At 40.9% G+C, this 15,987-nt stretch overlaps 1 protein-coding gene across 2 annotated transcripts in view; it reads right to left on the reverse strand.

Moving 5' to 3' along the window:
- Positions 1-324: 324 nt before the first annotated feature.
- Positions 325-15,987, reverse strand: part of negr1 (neuronal growth regulator 1) — a 530,464-nt gene continuing 514,801 nt past the window's right edge. For both annotated transcript variants that reach the window (XM_069938455.1, XM_069938456.1), the window contains one exon: positions 325-1,853. In XM_069938455.1, coding sequence (XP_069794556.1) covers positions 1,753-1,853 — 101 coding nt within the window. In that variant the 3' untranslated portion in view covers positions 325-1,752. The remainder of the gene's footprint in view (positions 1,854-15,987) is intronic.

Raw genomic sequence — 15,987 nt, forward strand, 5'->3', positions numbered from 1 at the left:
TGAAGTCCTGGGACCTAGACATAGTTTTGATTTGTCCCACTGGACTTGTAACTTGGTCAAACTTGGTCACCATTGCAAACTTTTTTTCTAGCTCCGGAATGAGCTAAAATTTGAAAAATACTTGTTAACTTTCATGTGTGAAGGCATGTTGATTTTGTGTGTTACAACTTCATACAAATCTCAACCTGTGGATTTAAATGTGACAGAGAAAGTAAACTCAATGGGTACTAAAGCCACAAATTCACTCAAGCAAGTAGACTTCATCTGCTTCTAAACTGGGAGCATAAGCAAATTCTCAAATATAAAACAAGAGTGGAACAAATATTTAGTATTATGCCATTTATTCTACAACAAGAAAAAAAAGTAAATTGTTACCAACAGCCAGAAAAGAAAAGGCTGATATTTGAATTATGATTTTCCATCAGTTAATTCTGATGGAGGGTCTCACCTAAAATGTTAATCTAATTTCTCTGTTACCTATTTCCAAACAAAATGTGTTACAATTTCACAATTCCAGTTTTTTCAAGTTTTTATGTTATCTTATCCTATTATGCTGGTTGGTAGGTGACGGATGGAGAGACATAATCGCCCACGCAAGACACCTGAACCAACCAAGGGTAACTGGGCACTTTAAATTACCTCTGGTGTAGCCAGTTAGTAGGAGGATCAGGAGGCAGATAATGAGCATGTGAAAGGAAACAGATTGATGGGAAGACTCTGAGAGCTGCCTTAAGGATGACTTGATGGCTGTAAGGAAGTATGAACTATTCTGAAATCACAATGGAATTAGACAGGACAAGAACTCTGAACAAGTCAACACAAAGGGAGAAATTAGAAAGGGTACCTTGAGATAGACAACATCTCCATATTTCCTGCACTTTCCTTACAGTGTTCAAGACCTTTCAGCTATCAAGTTCATGCTGGCTCTCCAAGCAATTCCATCAGTCGCATACCCATTGAAATCTCCCTACCCACCTCCATTGGGACAATTTACAGTATCCAATTCAATCAATCTGTCTGTTTCTGATATTGGAGGAAACCAGTTCATGGAAGCTACGAGGTTACACACTACAACTGTTGTATTGCACCATCCTCATTCTTTCTCATTTTCTTCAGTTAAAATATTCTTCAATAACATGGAATCTTAGAAGAAATCCAGAATAATTTGAAGAGAATTTCATATAGTTTCTCAAACACTTGACTAATGGTTAATTGAAATGGATGCCTTCCTTGTTGCCAGTCTGGACAAATCTGCAAAAACTTTGGAACTGTACATGCACAAGGCCTGTTTTCATTAACTGCTCGGTGATGTGACGATAAAATTATGACTACGAAATCAGATCATAAGTATAATATCTCATGCATGCCATATCTTTCTTGCATGTAACCAGCACCTTGAAGGGAAGGTGGAAGGGTAACTAATGTAATTTGTGAAAGCATTGCAGCTTATATGCAAGATAATACATTATATGTTTTCAAAGAGTAACTCCACAGCCTACAAAGCTTGATTGAGGACAATGAGTTGAATGGTGAAACTTAATGATAACCTGAAAAGAATAGAATTTAGACATTTACATGATCAGTAATTATAGGACAGTTTCACATCCCTGTGTTTGTACTGCTGATTGATTCTCACACTTTTCCGTGAACGAACTGTACCAGATTGTTTTCAGTTCCCAGCACTTGGAAGTGACTCGACCTTCTTCATGCTTTCTCACTCATGTACATTGTGGTTGGCAAATTTCCACTCTGCTAGTATGTGCTGACCAGGCAGGATAGTGCCATCACCAGGAACCACCAGGATAAGATAACTTCAGCACCACCACCGATTCCATATTGTTCTTTGGATGGCACTGTAAAAATAAGAAATATCATTCCTCACTGCACAGTTTCTTGTCAAGAACAATCATTTGAAACAAATTGGTTAAAGATACTGCTTCTTCACATTAGCTGCTAGTCACGTCAAGGAGTGAGACTAAAGTTGTAATCAAATTATACTCCAGATACAAGAGAAAATAGATTATGAATCAGCTACAGCTTTCCATGAGAAAATATTCAGTGACTTTTCTGATCACAACAAGGATTCCAACTGAGAATACTTTCGTAGCTGTCGTTCCCCCAGTCACTCTGCCTCTGCAAGTACCTCACTTCAGCGACCAGTACTGAAAAGTGAACTCAAGCAGTAAATGTTGATAGGCTTTTCAAATTCAGTAATTATGGCCAAGCCCAGTATCAACTTTTGCTGATTTTTCATAAATTTTGAGGTCTTATGACATCTATAGAAGGAACCATTTCAAAAATATCATGAGCAGAAACTCTGCGAAAGGAAAGCACAGTTAGAGCAACACAATTACAGGGCCAATGACCTGGGTTCAAATCTGGCGCTGTCTGTAAGGTGTTCAACCCATGACTGTGTTGGTTTCCTCTGGGGGCTCCCATTTCTTTCCACCCTTCAAAAAAGTATGGAGATCCTAGATTAATTGGTGTATTTGAAGGGCAAGGGCTCATGGATTGTTATCGTGCTGGAAGTCTAAATTTAAAATTTAACAAATAAACAGAATGCAGGACAAATACAGTGTTTCAAGCAGCATCTGGATAGGGAATGTTTTGGTTTGATTCTCTGTATCAGGCTTGAGAGGATCAAGAAAAGATTGCTCATTTAGCACTTGAGGGTGGAAGATTGTAATTACATTGAGGCTGGTAGGTGATAGATGGAATCAGGTGGGGGGGAAAAGGGATGCAAGGCAAACAAAGAATCAAGAAAACTAGATGGATGGGTGAGTGTGTCTTGGAGGAGATATTTGTGGATGTGGGTCACTGAAATTGGAAAATTCAAAATTCATATTATTGGTTTTTAAGCTGTCCAAGATATTGTTCTACCAATTTGTAACAGCAAACAAAGACAGTCTGGTGGGTGTGGTAGAAGAAAGAGAGTTGCAATAACAGTTATGGTGCTCTGAAAATTCTATACTTGGTTTCACCAACATAGACAAGACCACATCTTGAATACCAAATACAAGTACAATCAACCAGGTTGGAAGAGGTCCAGGTGAATCTTAGCCTCACTTAAAATGGCTTCTTAAGTCTCTGGATAGGGCTGAGGGTGGAAATGAAGCAACAGGAGTAGGTGGAGAGGGATGAGTGGTCAGGAATTGGAGATTGCAGAGAAGATAGAAGATAATATATTGGATACAGAGTTTGTTGAGCTGAAAGGCGAGAAGCAAGAACTCTACTGCTGTTCTGCCTGGGAAGAAGGGAGGTGGGGGTCTGATCAGACATATAAGAATTGGAGGAAATGTGTGAGGACTCCATCACCTATGACAGAGGAGAAGTGACATTTTTAGAAGGAGAATATTTCAGAAGTCCAAAAATGGAAGCCTCATATTGAGGACAGATGCAGTGAAGACCGAGAAATTGAGAAAGACATGAGGACCCTACTGAAGGCAGGGTGCAAGGAGGTATAGCAAAAGAAGTTGATGGTTTTATAGAGATGTCAATGGCAAGTCTTTCCTGTGATGGATACCGTATTTGATTCTCACATCACATATAATAAATTCAGTAGCATCTAGAATGGACAAACATAAATCAGTGATCAAACTGTAGCACACTGATCTAACAGATTCTATAATTATTCACGGAGTAAATGGAAGAACTAAATTAAATATTGGTAATGTGGGGTCAACCAGTCATAAGGGAACTATTTAAGTTCAATTACATTTTTGGGAATACAGAAAGTAAGTTTTCATTCATTGTTAAATATTTGCTGACATCCCATTTGACAAAAGTAATCTAGAACAGATTGAACTCAAATTATTTGTCAGGCTAATTCATAAAGGTTAACAATATTTTAACAGTTTCACTTACACTGGTACATGACTATATTGCCCACAACAAACTGCTAATTTTAAAACAGTGCAAGAATATTTTAAAAAGCTGGACAATATAAAATCATAATTAAATAGAGTTGATTTTCTGAGGTTGTAACTTGATGTGATTTTAAAATGGCTTCCCAATGATAACGACTTGAGATAAGGAAATGTAATTTAAAATGAGAAAAGAAAAATAGGAGCATTTTTACTGAAAAACTTGTGATACAAATGATCTGGACACTTCTTTGTGGTGGACAATATGAATAAATGGATTTTATTAACCGTTTGTAATATGTTGCAATATTGGTAATTTGGGGTCAAACCAGTCGTAAGGGAACTATTTAAGTTCAATTACATTTTTGGGAATATAAAAAGTAAGTTTTCATTCACATGACATCCCATTTGACAAAAGTAATCTAGAACAGATTGAACTCAAATTATTTGTCAGGCTAATTCAAAGTATCAGACCAAACATTAAAACAGTTCATATGATATGTGATTTGAAAAGAACCGCATAATTTAATTGGAATCATGAGGGGCAAATGGAAGGTATAAGAAAATTAATTGCTGCTAATTTTATTTCTCTTAGGCTTTAAACTCACCACTTAGAGGCAAAAGAAAGCAACAGACTCAATTCAGCACAACAAAACTGGTGTGATTTTACATTGTAAGATAACATAAATGTTTTAGAATTGCTTGAGAGCCAACTTCAAATGACTCTCTCAAAATCACATAAGGGAGATCTTACATGTTCAACTGCAAGTGAATTATAAGTTCTTAATTAATTATTTTGAATAGACTATTAATTTTTCTGCACCTTCTTTGATAAAACACAGAACACATGTAAATTACTGCTTCAATTCACTATGCAATAATGATACACAAGGACATGAGGCCTTGAAATTCAGATATGTAGTTGACTTCTGAAGAGAAATGCAAAAACTGTACAATAATTTCTAGGTCAAATTGCTACACACTGGAAGTTCAATAGACAATAGGTACTGGAGTGGCCAATTGGCCCTTCGAGCCAGCACCACCATTTATTGGATCATGGCTGATCTTTACCTTTCAATAACCAATCACAGCCTTATTCCCATAGCCCTTAACTCTCCTGCCCACAAGAGCCTTATCCAACTCTTTCTTAAATCTATCCAATAAATCCACCCCCACTACCCTCTGTGGCAATGTATTCTACAGACCCACAACTCTCTGGGTAAAAACATTTCTCCTCATTTCTGTCTTAAATGGCCTTCCCTGTATTCTTAAACTATGTCCTCTTGTCCTAGTCTCACCCATCAATGGGAATATGTGCTCTGATTCCACCCTGTCAAGCCCTTTGATAATCCTAAATACCTCAATCATGTCTCCCCTCATCCTTCTAAACTCTATCGCATATAGTCCAAGTCTTTCTAACCTATCCGCATATGACATTCCTGACATCCCTGGAACTAACCTTGTAAACCTGCGCTACACTCCCTCTATAGCAAGTATGTCTTTTCTTGAATATGGGGAATCAGAACTGGATGCAATACTCCAGGTGAGGTCTCACCAGGGCCCTGTACAACTGCAGGAGGGCTTCTCTACTCCTATACTCCAATCCTCCAAATCCAACATACCATTTGCCTTCTTCACCGCTTGCTGAACCTGCATACTAGTTTTCAATGACTGGTGAACAAGTATGCCCGGATCCCTTTGCATTACCCCACTCCCTAGCTTAACTCCATTTAAATAATACTCTGCTCTCTTGTTTCTGCCTCCAAAATGGACAACCTCGCATTTACTCACATTAAACTTCATCTGCCATCTTTCTGCCCACTCCCCTAAACTATCCAAGTCCCCTTACAATTTCCTGACATCCTCCTCACTCTTTACACTACCACCCAATTTAGTGTGATCTGCCAGCCAGTTTTTGAAGTCTTTCAAAAATGACATACCATTTGCACATATAGAACATTACAGCACAGAAACAGGTCCCTTTGGACCTTCTAGTTTGTGCCAAACCATTTTATTTTGACTAGTCCCACTGACCTGCACCCAATCCATAGACCTCCATACTTCACCCATCCATGTATTTGTCCAAATTCTTCTTAAATGTTAAAATAGAGTTTGTAAACACCATCTCAGCTCATTCCACCCTTCCCCTTTCTCTCTTAACCCATGTCCTCTGCTTTGTATCTCACCTGCCCTCAGTAGAAAAAGCCTACCTAAACCTACTCTACCTAATGACATAATTCCATGTAAATGATTGGTGAACTTACATCAGGTGTTTACTAGTTATTGGGTACTCGTAAAAACAAAATCACTTTTAAGTATTCTACTATCTCTGCAGGAGCACAATTTAAAATTAAATTCAAGAAAGTCTCAACTAGGAGCTTATTGTAGGTGACTCCTTTTCATTAATTTTTATTTTTAATTTAGTTAGATTTCCAGCATGTGAACAGGCTGTCCCAGCCCATGAACTCAAGCCACCCAAATACACCGTGCGACTAATTAACCTATGGACCCTGTACATTTGTTGAATATGGGAGGAAACTATAACCCCCAAAACACCTTGTACATTTTTTTGGGAGGGTGGGAGGAAAGCAGAACACCTGAAGGAAACCCACACAGACAAAGGGAGAAAGTACAAACTCCCTCCAGGCAATGCAGAATTCAAGTCTGATTCACCTTGTGCTAATAGCTACACTAACTATGTTGTCCAAGTAGCACACTTCGTTGTGATCTTAACCCCATTTTTGGAGACCTTCACCCCCAAACTTATATTGGCTGGCCTTTCCCCATCCAACATTCTCTTAATTGCACTCTCACTGATCATTCACTAATGTCCTGACTATCCACAGCCACCAATCGCAGACCTCAAATTCTCCATTCCTAATGCACGATAGCTTTCAAGACCTTCAGGATCTGATCCATTACTTGAGCACCAACCATCGTATTTGAAGAAACAATCCCAATGATGCACTGAATGAATGCATGTTCAAGCACAGCATGCGAAATGGAATGCTTTAGCATCTTTGATGGATGGCTTGGAGTCATCGAGTCACAGAGATCCTGGAAACAAGTCCCTTGGTCCCCCACTTGTGCTGACTCATTTACGTCAATCCCAATTTTTAATTGTGGTGCTGAAATGTTCTGTGTTAAGTCCACAACCAAAATGGTCATTGATGCAGCAGGTACTAATCGATTGATAAGCCTGTACAGTAACAGATTGATTTCCAGGAACATGTATGGAATGCAGAAATAGCATTCAACTCACTAAACCCATTATTCTGAAGAAATGCACTATTGTTTACCCAATCCCATTACTTTCTTTAAAAATTCTTATTGTTTCCCCAAAGGAAAATCAAAGGAACACATGTACATTGTGGCAAATGATATTTTCACCATTTTTGAGACATGACCCAAAAACATGATTTTTCTGTCACTGTTCAATTTTCCATGTGTCCTGTTTCCCTCAAAAGGTGGTGGCCTCCATTTACAGTTTCAGAGATGGTGCATGATGACCTTTAACACACAAGTTGCTACTTGCTGTTTGTATGCCTGATGACGAAGTAAAAGTCTGTCATATAACAATTTGAGACAAAGATGGCACATCAAGTGAGATGATGCAGTTCAAATAAAGCAAAAAAAAAATGTAAGCACCTCTAACAAAGAGGAAGCAGAAAATAAGTCTTGGAAATTAATTGTACTTTGAATATCTGCGAACTTGGTGTTGGAATAAAGATCAAATAAGGGTCATTAAACAGGGTATATTTCTTGAAAATGCACATTGGAGTCTAAATTAGTTTGTGAGCCTCAAATAGGTCTCAGTTTTAAAAGCTATTACATTAACTAAGCTTTATTGTGCTACATATCAAATACCTCTTTAGCAGTGATATCCTAGGAGCTACATTAAAATTTTTCTTTATGTTTAATTGCGAAACAATAATTGCTTATTCATCTTTTAATTTTTTTGAAGCACTTAAATGCTACTTAAGTCCTCTTGGAGCTTTTGGACAAATTGAGTTTTTTTAGTTGAAAATGCAGGTCAGTAATCTGGAATAATAGCATCTCTGATTCACCAGCAAGGTGCCATATAAATGTGGGTGTTCCAAATGAAGTGATCATGAAGTAGGCTCTGTGGCAAGCAGGCACATAATTTGCAGATAATAGTGAGAATTAATTAGGCGACAAAAAAGATGATTAGAAGAGTGAACACATCATGAGTAAGCTTCAGAATTTCATTAACCTGTTAAGGATTAAAATTCCCTTCCTACTCATTCTTAAATGCAACAGTTAATTGAAGCTGACGAAGGAGTAACATTCTTTAAAAAAATAAGATGAGAAATGACAAGCCAAAACATAAAAATCAAATTGAGTTTCCAACTTTTCTCTCAATTCATAAAGTAAAAAGTATCAAAAGGATCTGGCTAAATGCATGCGGGCATACTGACCTGTGATTAGGGGAGGACTAGGATGTCTAGTAAAACTAGTAGGCTCAATTAGTTCTACAAAAAGGGGAGAGGAAGAAAAACAGAAATGACATATATCTTCCATCAGTTCAGGAAAGGTAATGCAGCAAACAATTACTGACAGAAAGATGATAACAGACAAACACAAGTTTTGGGTGTTATTGTCAAAGTAGCAAAGTCCTTAAAAGCATATTGAATTTGCATCTTTAACTCTCAAGCGTGTGCCAACTGAACTCCATCATGCGAACCTACTGTGCACATGCCAACTGAAGACTTGTGCACAGGTATCAAGAAGACCGTGCCCAGCCTATGGACCCTGGAATGCTGACGAGCAAAGTAAGTACACACATTTTGGCTCTTACATGCCCTGTTATAGTTTGTGAAATACAACATTAACAGTGTAAATTTTATATATTTTTTAAAATTCAGTCGTTTGTGTGGACGGACGTAAGTCGCACAGATCACAAATCGGAGAGTACTTGATTTTCTGTCATGCAATTGTTAAATAACATGGAAGATTTTGGAAAGCAATTTACACACAGCAAAGCAGCTGGTATCACATTCTAGTATTAATATTCAGACTGCAACACGTTAGATGGTTTTGAGGTGTCCAACATCAGAAGCAATTAGCAGGAAACAATTTCCCCCACTGCCTAATGTACAAGTGCTTAACACAGCAGTGCCAAAAATTGGACTCGGACATCCAGAGCATTGTACTTCATCAAAATCTACTTTGGAAAATCAATCTTATTGCTAAGAATTTTCATGTGGTTATTTCCACACACACGATTCTCGAATTAGAGGGCATTGGTTTAAGGTGAGCGGTGAAAGGTTTAAGAGGGACCTGAAGAGCAGTTCTCTCTCAAATTAGTTTTCAAGATGGCAGCACACAAGGTTGCAGCAGACACTTTGGCTCCGCACAATGGCGAATTCCCCAACCCACTTGACTTGAGCAGCCTAGAAATACTGGAGGAATTCAACAGGTCTCGCAGTTTCCATGGGAGCTAAGAATATATAGCCGACGTTTTAGGCCTGAGTTTTTCTGTCTTTTTACTACTGTCTTTCACTGAGGAACAACATTTTTACTCAGAGGGTGGTCCATGTCTGGAATAAGCTGCGGGCACAATTCTGGCATGCCAATGACATTTGGACAGATTTATGCACAGGGCTTAGAAGGATATGGACTAAATGCAGGCAAAACGGAGTGCCACCTTGATCAGGTTGGACAAGGTGGGTCTGAGGACCTGTTCCATGCTCTATGACTCGATGATATCAAGTTAACATAACAGGTGGGGCCGCAGCAATATGACTGGATTAAGATGTCAATTCAGAATTAATCCTTGTATCTAAATTTTCAAAAGCAAATATCACGTTATTTTGTACAACTGAATCAAATTCTTTGAGAGTATTAACTAATTAAAATGATGATTAAGCAGAAGAAAGCCTTTGAAGCACAGGCATTAAGAAAATCTAAAAAGCACAATCTTGATAGAAGGTAGCAGGAAATCAAGCCTTCAGCTCAACATAGTTTTAGGAATGTGGAAAATTTGTCCTCAAGAAGTGGATATGGCAGAGTTGAAATTGGCGAGAAGATGTTTGTTGAAATTAATGACTCTCCTTTTCTCTGCTGTTTGACATTTGAATTTATTGTGTATCATATGAACAAGGTACTTCGCAAAACAATTACTGTGAAAAACTGAACACTGAATTTTGCTAGAAAATGATTTCTACAATTTTAAAAAAAATGTTTGGTGTGTACCCTGAAGTAGGGCTGATTTTATTTTTGTTATGCACCAGTGAAAGACAACTTCAAAATAGTTTATGTCGAAATCTAACAAAAAATAGACAAAGGCACCGCACACCTTTGGAGAGTGAAATGAGGAGCTTGACAGAGGAGGTGGAAGCCCAAACTTAATTATGACTGGAGAATAGAGGAGAAAATATGAAGCAGGATTGTGCTGACATGTAAGAGACAAATGATGGAATGAGGTTTCACACAGGTGAGATAGAATTGGAAAGTTAAAGTAGTAAAGTAGGAAGACCCGAGACACAAAAAATGCCATAGATCCACCCGCAGTTGCTGACCACCATGTCCCCAATGCAAATAGGCAATCCAATTCACTACTTGATGCGAATCTTTCCCATAATGTAGCTTGAGAGAAGTAAATATTTGGGAAAATCTATGATCATAAATGATGAATAAGTTCACAGTAATATTCTGTAAATATACTATCAACACAGAAACATTAAATAATCACTTACATTGTAGCTGGACTAATCTACAATATTGTCTTTCTTTTCTGTATTTCCTCTATACATCCATTTTTAATGATGTCATTGCCTTCTAAAATATCAGCCTGTCCCAGATGGTACAATATTTAAGAACACAACCAAAGCCTATTTTTGGCAAGCTTCCCACATTATTATTTAAAGACTAATTTACTGTTTGTTAGGAGAAATAACTAAATTTGAAAGTTAAAACAATTTTTTTTGGATTGCTTACTTGGATTAATATAGATCAATAAATAAAATATAGAATATTGTGGTCGGTGCACTGTGCAGCAAACAAAAGAAAAAAACCACACAGAAGCTGTGAGAGAGATGAACCAACCAAATGACTTTACTGGAACTCTCCGAGAGCTTATCAGCACCAATCCCATGATCCTTTGTGGACCCTCACCACCGGGACCATTGTGATATCAGTCCAGTGCAAGCCTGCACCTCTGTGACCCGGTTTGCTTGCAGATCAGTGCAGCCACTTCATGACCCCCCCCCCCCACCCCCACCCCCAGAATCGGCATTCAGAGGTGCCGAGTCCACAGTTCGTAAACATACATTTGGGAGGCCGATCTCTCCACCACGGGGGCCGGAACAGTTACTGGTTGGTTGAGGTGAAGATGTGCTGGTTTGAGGTGGTAGACAGTGAATGTTTCCTGCCTACCCCCAATGTCCAAAAGGCACGTAGTCCCATCGTGTCGTATCACTTTGTATGGACCCTTGTATGGGCACTGAAGGGGCATCCAGTGAACGTCTCTCCTTATGAAGATGTCTTCAAGATCATTTGGGACATAGGATGGAGCTGGACCGTGGCATTAAGTTGGGACTGGGACCAGGGTACCCACCTTCTCACGAAGTCACGTTAGCAGCTCCATAGGTGTTTCCTCCTGGCCTCAAGCCACTGGCATAAACCCTTCCAGGATTCAGCGGGGCCCCATAGACAAGCTCAGTGGAGGATGTGGCGAAATCCCTTCGGCGCTGTGTGGATGCCAAGAAGCACCCAGGGCAGCTTGTCCATCTAATCAGAGCCATGCCATGAGGGCCATCTTCAAATGCTAACTGGGTGATAGGCCATGGTGTGATGTAACTGGATCTCTAGGAGCTGTGCCAGTGCTACCTTTAGGCCAGACGTGAACTGTGCCCCCCTGTCCAATGTGATACTGAAAGGAAGACTGAAATAGGCTATCCAGTTGGCGAATAGGGCCCTGGCACAGGATGTCATGGAAGTGTCTGAGAACGGGACAGCTTCCAGCCATCTAGTAAACCTGTGCACCATCGTAAACAGGTATGTGGCACCTCTGGAAACCAGCAGTGGTCCGACGATGTCCATGTGGATGTGATCAAATCATCTGTGTTGGCAGAAAGGACAGAAGAGGGGCTTTCATGTGCCCTTAAACCTTGACTGTCTGACAGTGCAGGCAAGTTCTGGCCCAATGGCCATCCTGTTTACATCCATGCTACATGAATCTGCCTGCGACCAATTGAGTTGTTACCCGGATGAATGGGTGGGCTAACCCATGTAGTGTTTTGAAGATGCAACACCTCGATGCAATGGGAACGATGGGCCTTGGTCGGCTGTTGGATATGTCACAGAGAAGTGTGGCTTTGGATGGCCTGATATACACATCTTCCAGCTGTAGCCCTGATACTGCAGTGCGGTAGGCTGGTATCTCACCATCCTGCAAGCGCTACAGGGAGTGCACAGACAAGATGGACATATAGGACAGAACATCAGTCACAAATTTGTTCTTGCCAGGAATGTGCTTGATAGCCATTGTGTACTCTGAGATATAAGAGAGATGACACTGCTGCCTTTCCCACCATGGGTATAACATCTTGATGAAGGCAAAAGTGAGAGGCTTGTGATCAGTGAAGACCGTGAAATCCCGTCCTTCGAGGAAATAGCTGAAATGGCATACGGTGAGGTAGAGGGCTAGTAACTCCCTGTTGAATGCACTATACTTCTGCTCTGGAGGCTGCAGGTGACTGCTGAAGAAATCAAGTGGTCTCCAATGTCCATCAAACAGCTGCTCCAGGACACCACCAACAGTTGTGTTGGATACGTCGACTGTGAGGGCGGTGGGTACATCAACGCGCCAATACATTAGAAGGGTAGCATTGGCCAGAGCGTCTTTGGCCTGGTCAAAAGCTGCCATAGACTCTGCATCTCATTTGAGTTCTTTGGTCTGACTGGACAGCAGCTTGAAAAGAGGTTGTCTGATCCTGGCGGTTGACGCCAGGAACCGATGGTAGAAGTTGACCATTCAAATGAACTCCTGCAAATCTTTGACCGTAGTTGACTTAGCGAGCTTACGAATGGCTTCAACCTTTGACGGAAGAGCAACTGCCCCGTGTTGATTGACGTGTGCCCAAAGAAATCGATGGCTGTCAGGCCAAACTGACGTTTCGCTGGGTTGATGGCAAGGCTGTAGTCGCTCAGTCACTAGCAGAGCAGCTGCATGCGTGTTAGTTGATCCTGTCGTGAAGCAAAATCCAGGCCACGTCCCATTGAGTCCATGAGTCTCTGGAAAGTCATTGCTATGTTTTTGAGCCTGAATAGCATGTGGAGGAACTTAAAGGGCAAACGGAGTGATGAGAGCTGTCTTCAGAATGTTTCTGGGGTGCTCAGAGATCTGGTGGTACTCCTCGCTCCTTGTAGATTGGCCGTGAAGTCCTGGATGTGAGGAACTGGGTACCGGTCAACTGTCATGGAATCATTGAGCCTGCGGTAGTCCCCACAAGGTATCCATCCTCCAGCAGAGAGGCCCATGGGGAGTCTGAGTGCCAAACAATTGCCATCTACTTCATCCTCCTGAATTTTTCCTTGGCGAGCAGCAGTTTGTCAGGAAAAAGCCTGCGTGCCCGTGTGTGTAGCGGCGGTCTCTGTGTGAGGATGTAGTGCTGGACGCCATGTTTCTGGACTGTGGTGGAGAACTCTGGTGTGATAATGGCAAGAATCCTGCTAGGCCTGATAAGGTTATCAAGTTGAGATGGGGGCTTGGAACTTGGCTTCTCAAAGGGTGGTCTGCACCATGTGCGTGCATATGCTGATATTGGTGGTGGTGAGGGACAGTATCGATTTCCTGGCATGGATGTCGTGGTTTGAGGGGGACAAGAAGCTGGCCCCTGTCCTTGTGTCCATGAGTCCCATGGAGGCTGTCTCAGTGGCCAACCATCGTAGCGTTTCCTGGATGGGAACAAGGTGGACAGCAGCGTCAGGATCCAGAACCCCACTTTTGATGGTAAAAACACCACCACTCCAAGTTTGAATCTCTACCTGCTGTGGCTGTCACCAGCCTCCTTGGTGGAGTAGGAAAGAGGCAAGTCACTGGGTGTGATGCAGCAACGGATGCCCCGCCACATTGCTTGGCATTCCACGGGACATCCGCATGGGCTGTTAACCTGCATAGGTCGCTGAAGTTGTCATCCGCGAGGAGTAGGTGGATGTCTTCTGGCTTTTGTTTGAGAAATATCTGCTCAACTAGTAAGCAGGGCCCGTGGCTGTCCATTAACGCCAGCGTATTGTTCATAAGGGTGGATGGCGTGCGGTCACTCAGGTCATCCATGTGGAGTAGCTGTGCTGCTCATTTGTGATGGGAAAGGCTGAAGATGTGGATAAGGAGTGCCTTAATTGCCTCATACTTGTCTGGTGGCTGATGTAAGAAGTCTATGATTCGTCCAGCAGTCTCCTGGTTGAGTGAACTGACCAGGTAGTAATATTTTGTGGAGTCTGCAGTGATCTGCCTGACATGAAACTGGGCCTTAGCCTATTTGAACCAAACTAGCAGCTATGAGGCCCAAAAGGTTGGTAGCTTTAGCAAAACTACATTCTGTGTGCTCGTGTCATTCATTGTGGGGTTCAAAATGCCATTTTGGACCATTGGGGGTCACCGCTGTGATCGGTGTGCTGTGCAGAGAATGAAAGAAAAAAAACCCCACAGAAGCTGTGAATGTGTTGAACCAACCAATTGGCTTTACTGGAACTTTCCGAGAGCTTATCAGTACAACTCCCATGATCCCTTCCACCCCCCCACCCATCAGGGTTATTGCGCTGTCAGCCCAGTGTGAGGCTGCACCTCCGTGACCCGGTTTCTTGCAGCCTGCTACAATATAACCCATAAACCTGCTGCTTAATGTAAACATAAACCATAATTCTATGTGAACATTTTGCTTAGCATTAGATGTTTCAACAATCAAGATTTTTATTCAATGGGGCAGTTACTGAGACTGTTTTTTTCATGAACAAGTGAATGATACATTATCCGTAGCACTTCATGGCATTTCTCAACATGCCATCAGCCTGAGATGCTAACAATTAAGCTAACTGTATTTGATAAGACTATTTATTTATTCATGATAGTCTCAAATGGTGTTTGCTCAAATTTGTAGCACTAATAACACAAAGCAGTGTTATTAAACAATGATTTTTGGTGTTTGTACATGTTCAGTTATGCATAAAAATTTGAAAGTTTTATTCACACTGATATTCTGCTCTTCTGTCAGCTCCTGTTTCAGTCTTTGGTGACAGAATCTATAAAGATTAAACACTGTAGGCCACTGGTTCACCAATTTCATTTGAAAGATAGATCCATAAGGTAGAGCTTTTGAGGATAGCCAATTTACTTTATTTATTACAATATGGTAGAAGAATAGCATCGCGCTCATCATATTTAATAATGCAATAAAATATATATCGCTGGTATATCTCTCTGGAAGTTTCATTTTACAGAGGTGAACTTTCACTCCTTCAATAAGAAGTTCTAGAGCCATTCAGCATTGAAACATGTCCCTCAGCAACTACATCGTACTCATCCATATTAATTCCATTTCGAGGTACCTGGTCTGCAGCTATCTAAGCCTTGACAATTCAATTGTGCATGCAGATACTGTGAAGTCTATAAGAGGACCTGCCTCCACCACCTTCTCAGGTAGTGTGTCCCAGATTGTGCCATCCTCTGGGCGAAAACACTTTCCTCAGATCCATTACTTTTCTTCTTAAACCTCTGCCATTTGGTTTTAGACATCTTCATTCTGGGGAAAAGTTTCCAACTCCCTACCTTGCCTATGCTATTAATGAATTTGTATATACCTTTATCAAGTCACCTTGGTATCCTCTGCTCCATGGAAAACAAACCAACCTATCCAGTCTTCCTTCATAACCGAAATATTCTATGCCAGCCAATATCATGGTGAAAGTTTTTTGTACCCTATCCAGGACAATCGTGTACTGTAAACAATGTGGAGACCAGAACTTAACACAGTAATCCAGCTGTGGCCTTACATCCTGTGCCCCAGTTTAATGAAGGTCAGCATCAAATAAACCTTTTTCAACATCTTATCTGCCTCCCAGCATGCATAACCTTGTACTTGCTGAAATTAAATCACGTCTC

Source organism: Narcine bancroftii, chromosome 5 (genome assembly GCF_036971445.1).
Source record: "Narcine bancroftii isolate sNarBan1 chromosome 5, sNarBan1.hap1, whole genome shotgun sequence".
In the NCBI taxonomy this organism is placed as follows: Eukaryota; Metazoa; Chordata; class Chondrichthyes; order Torpediniformes; family Narcinidae; genus Narcine; species Narcine bancroftii.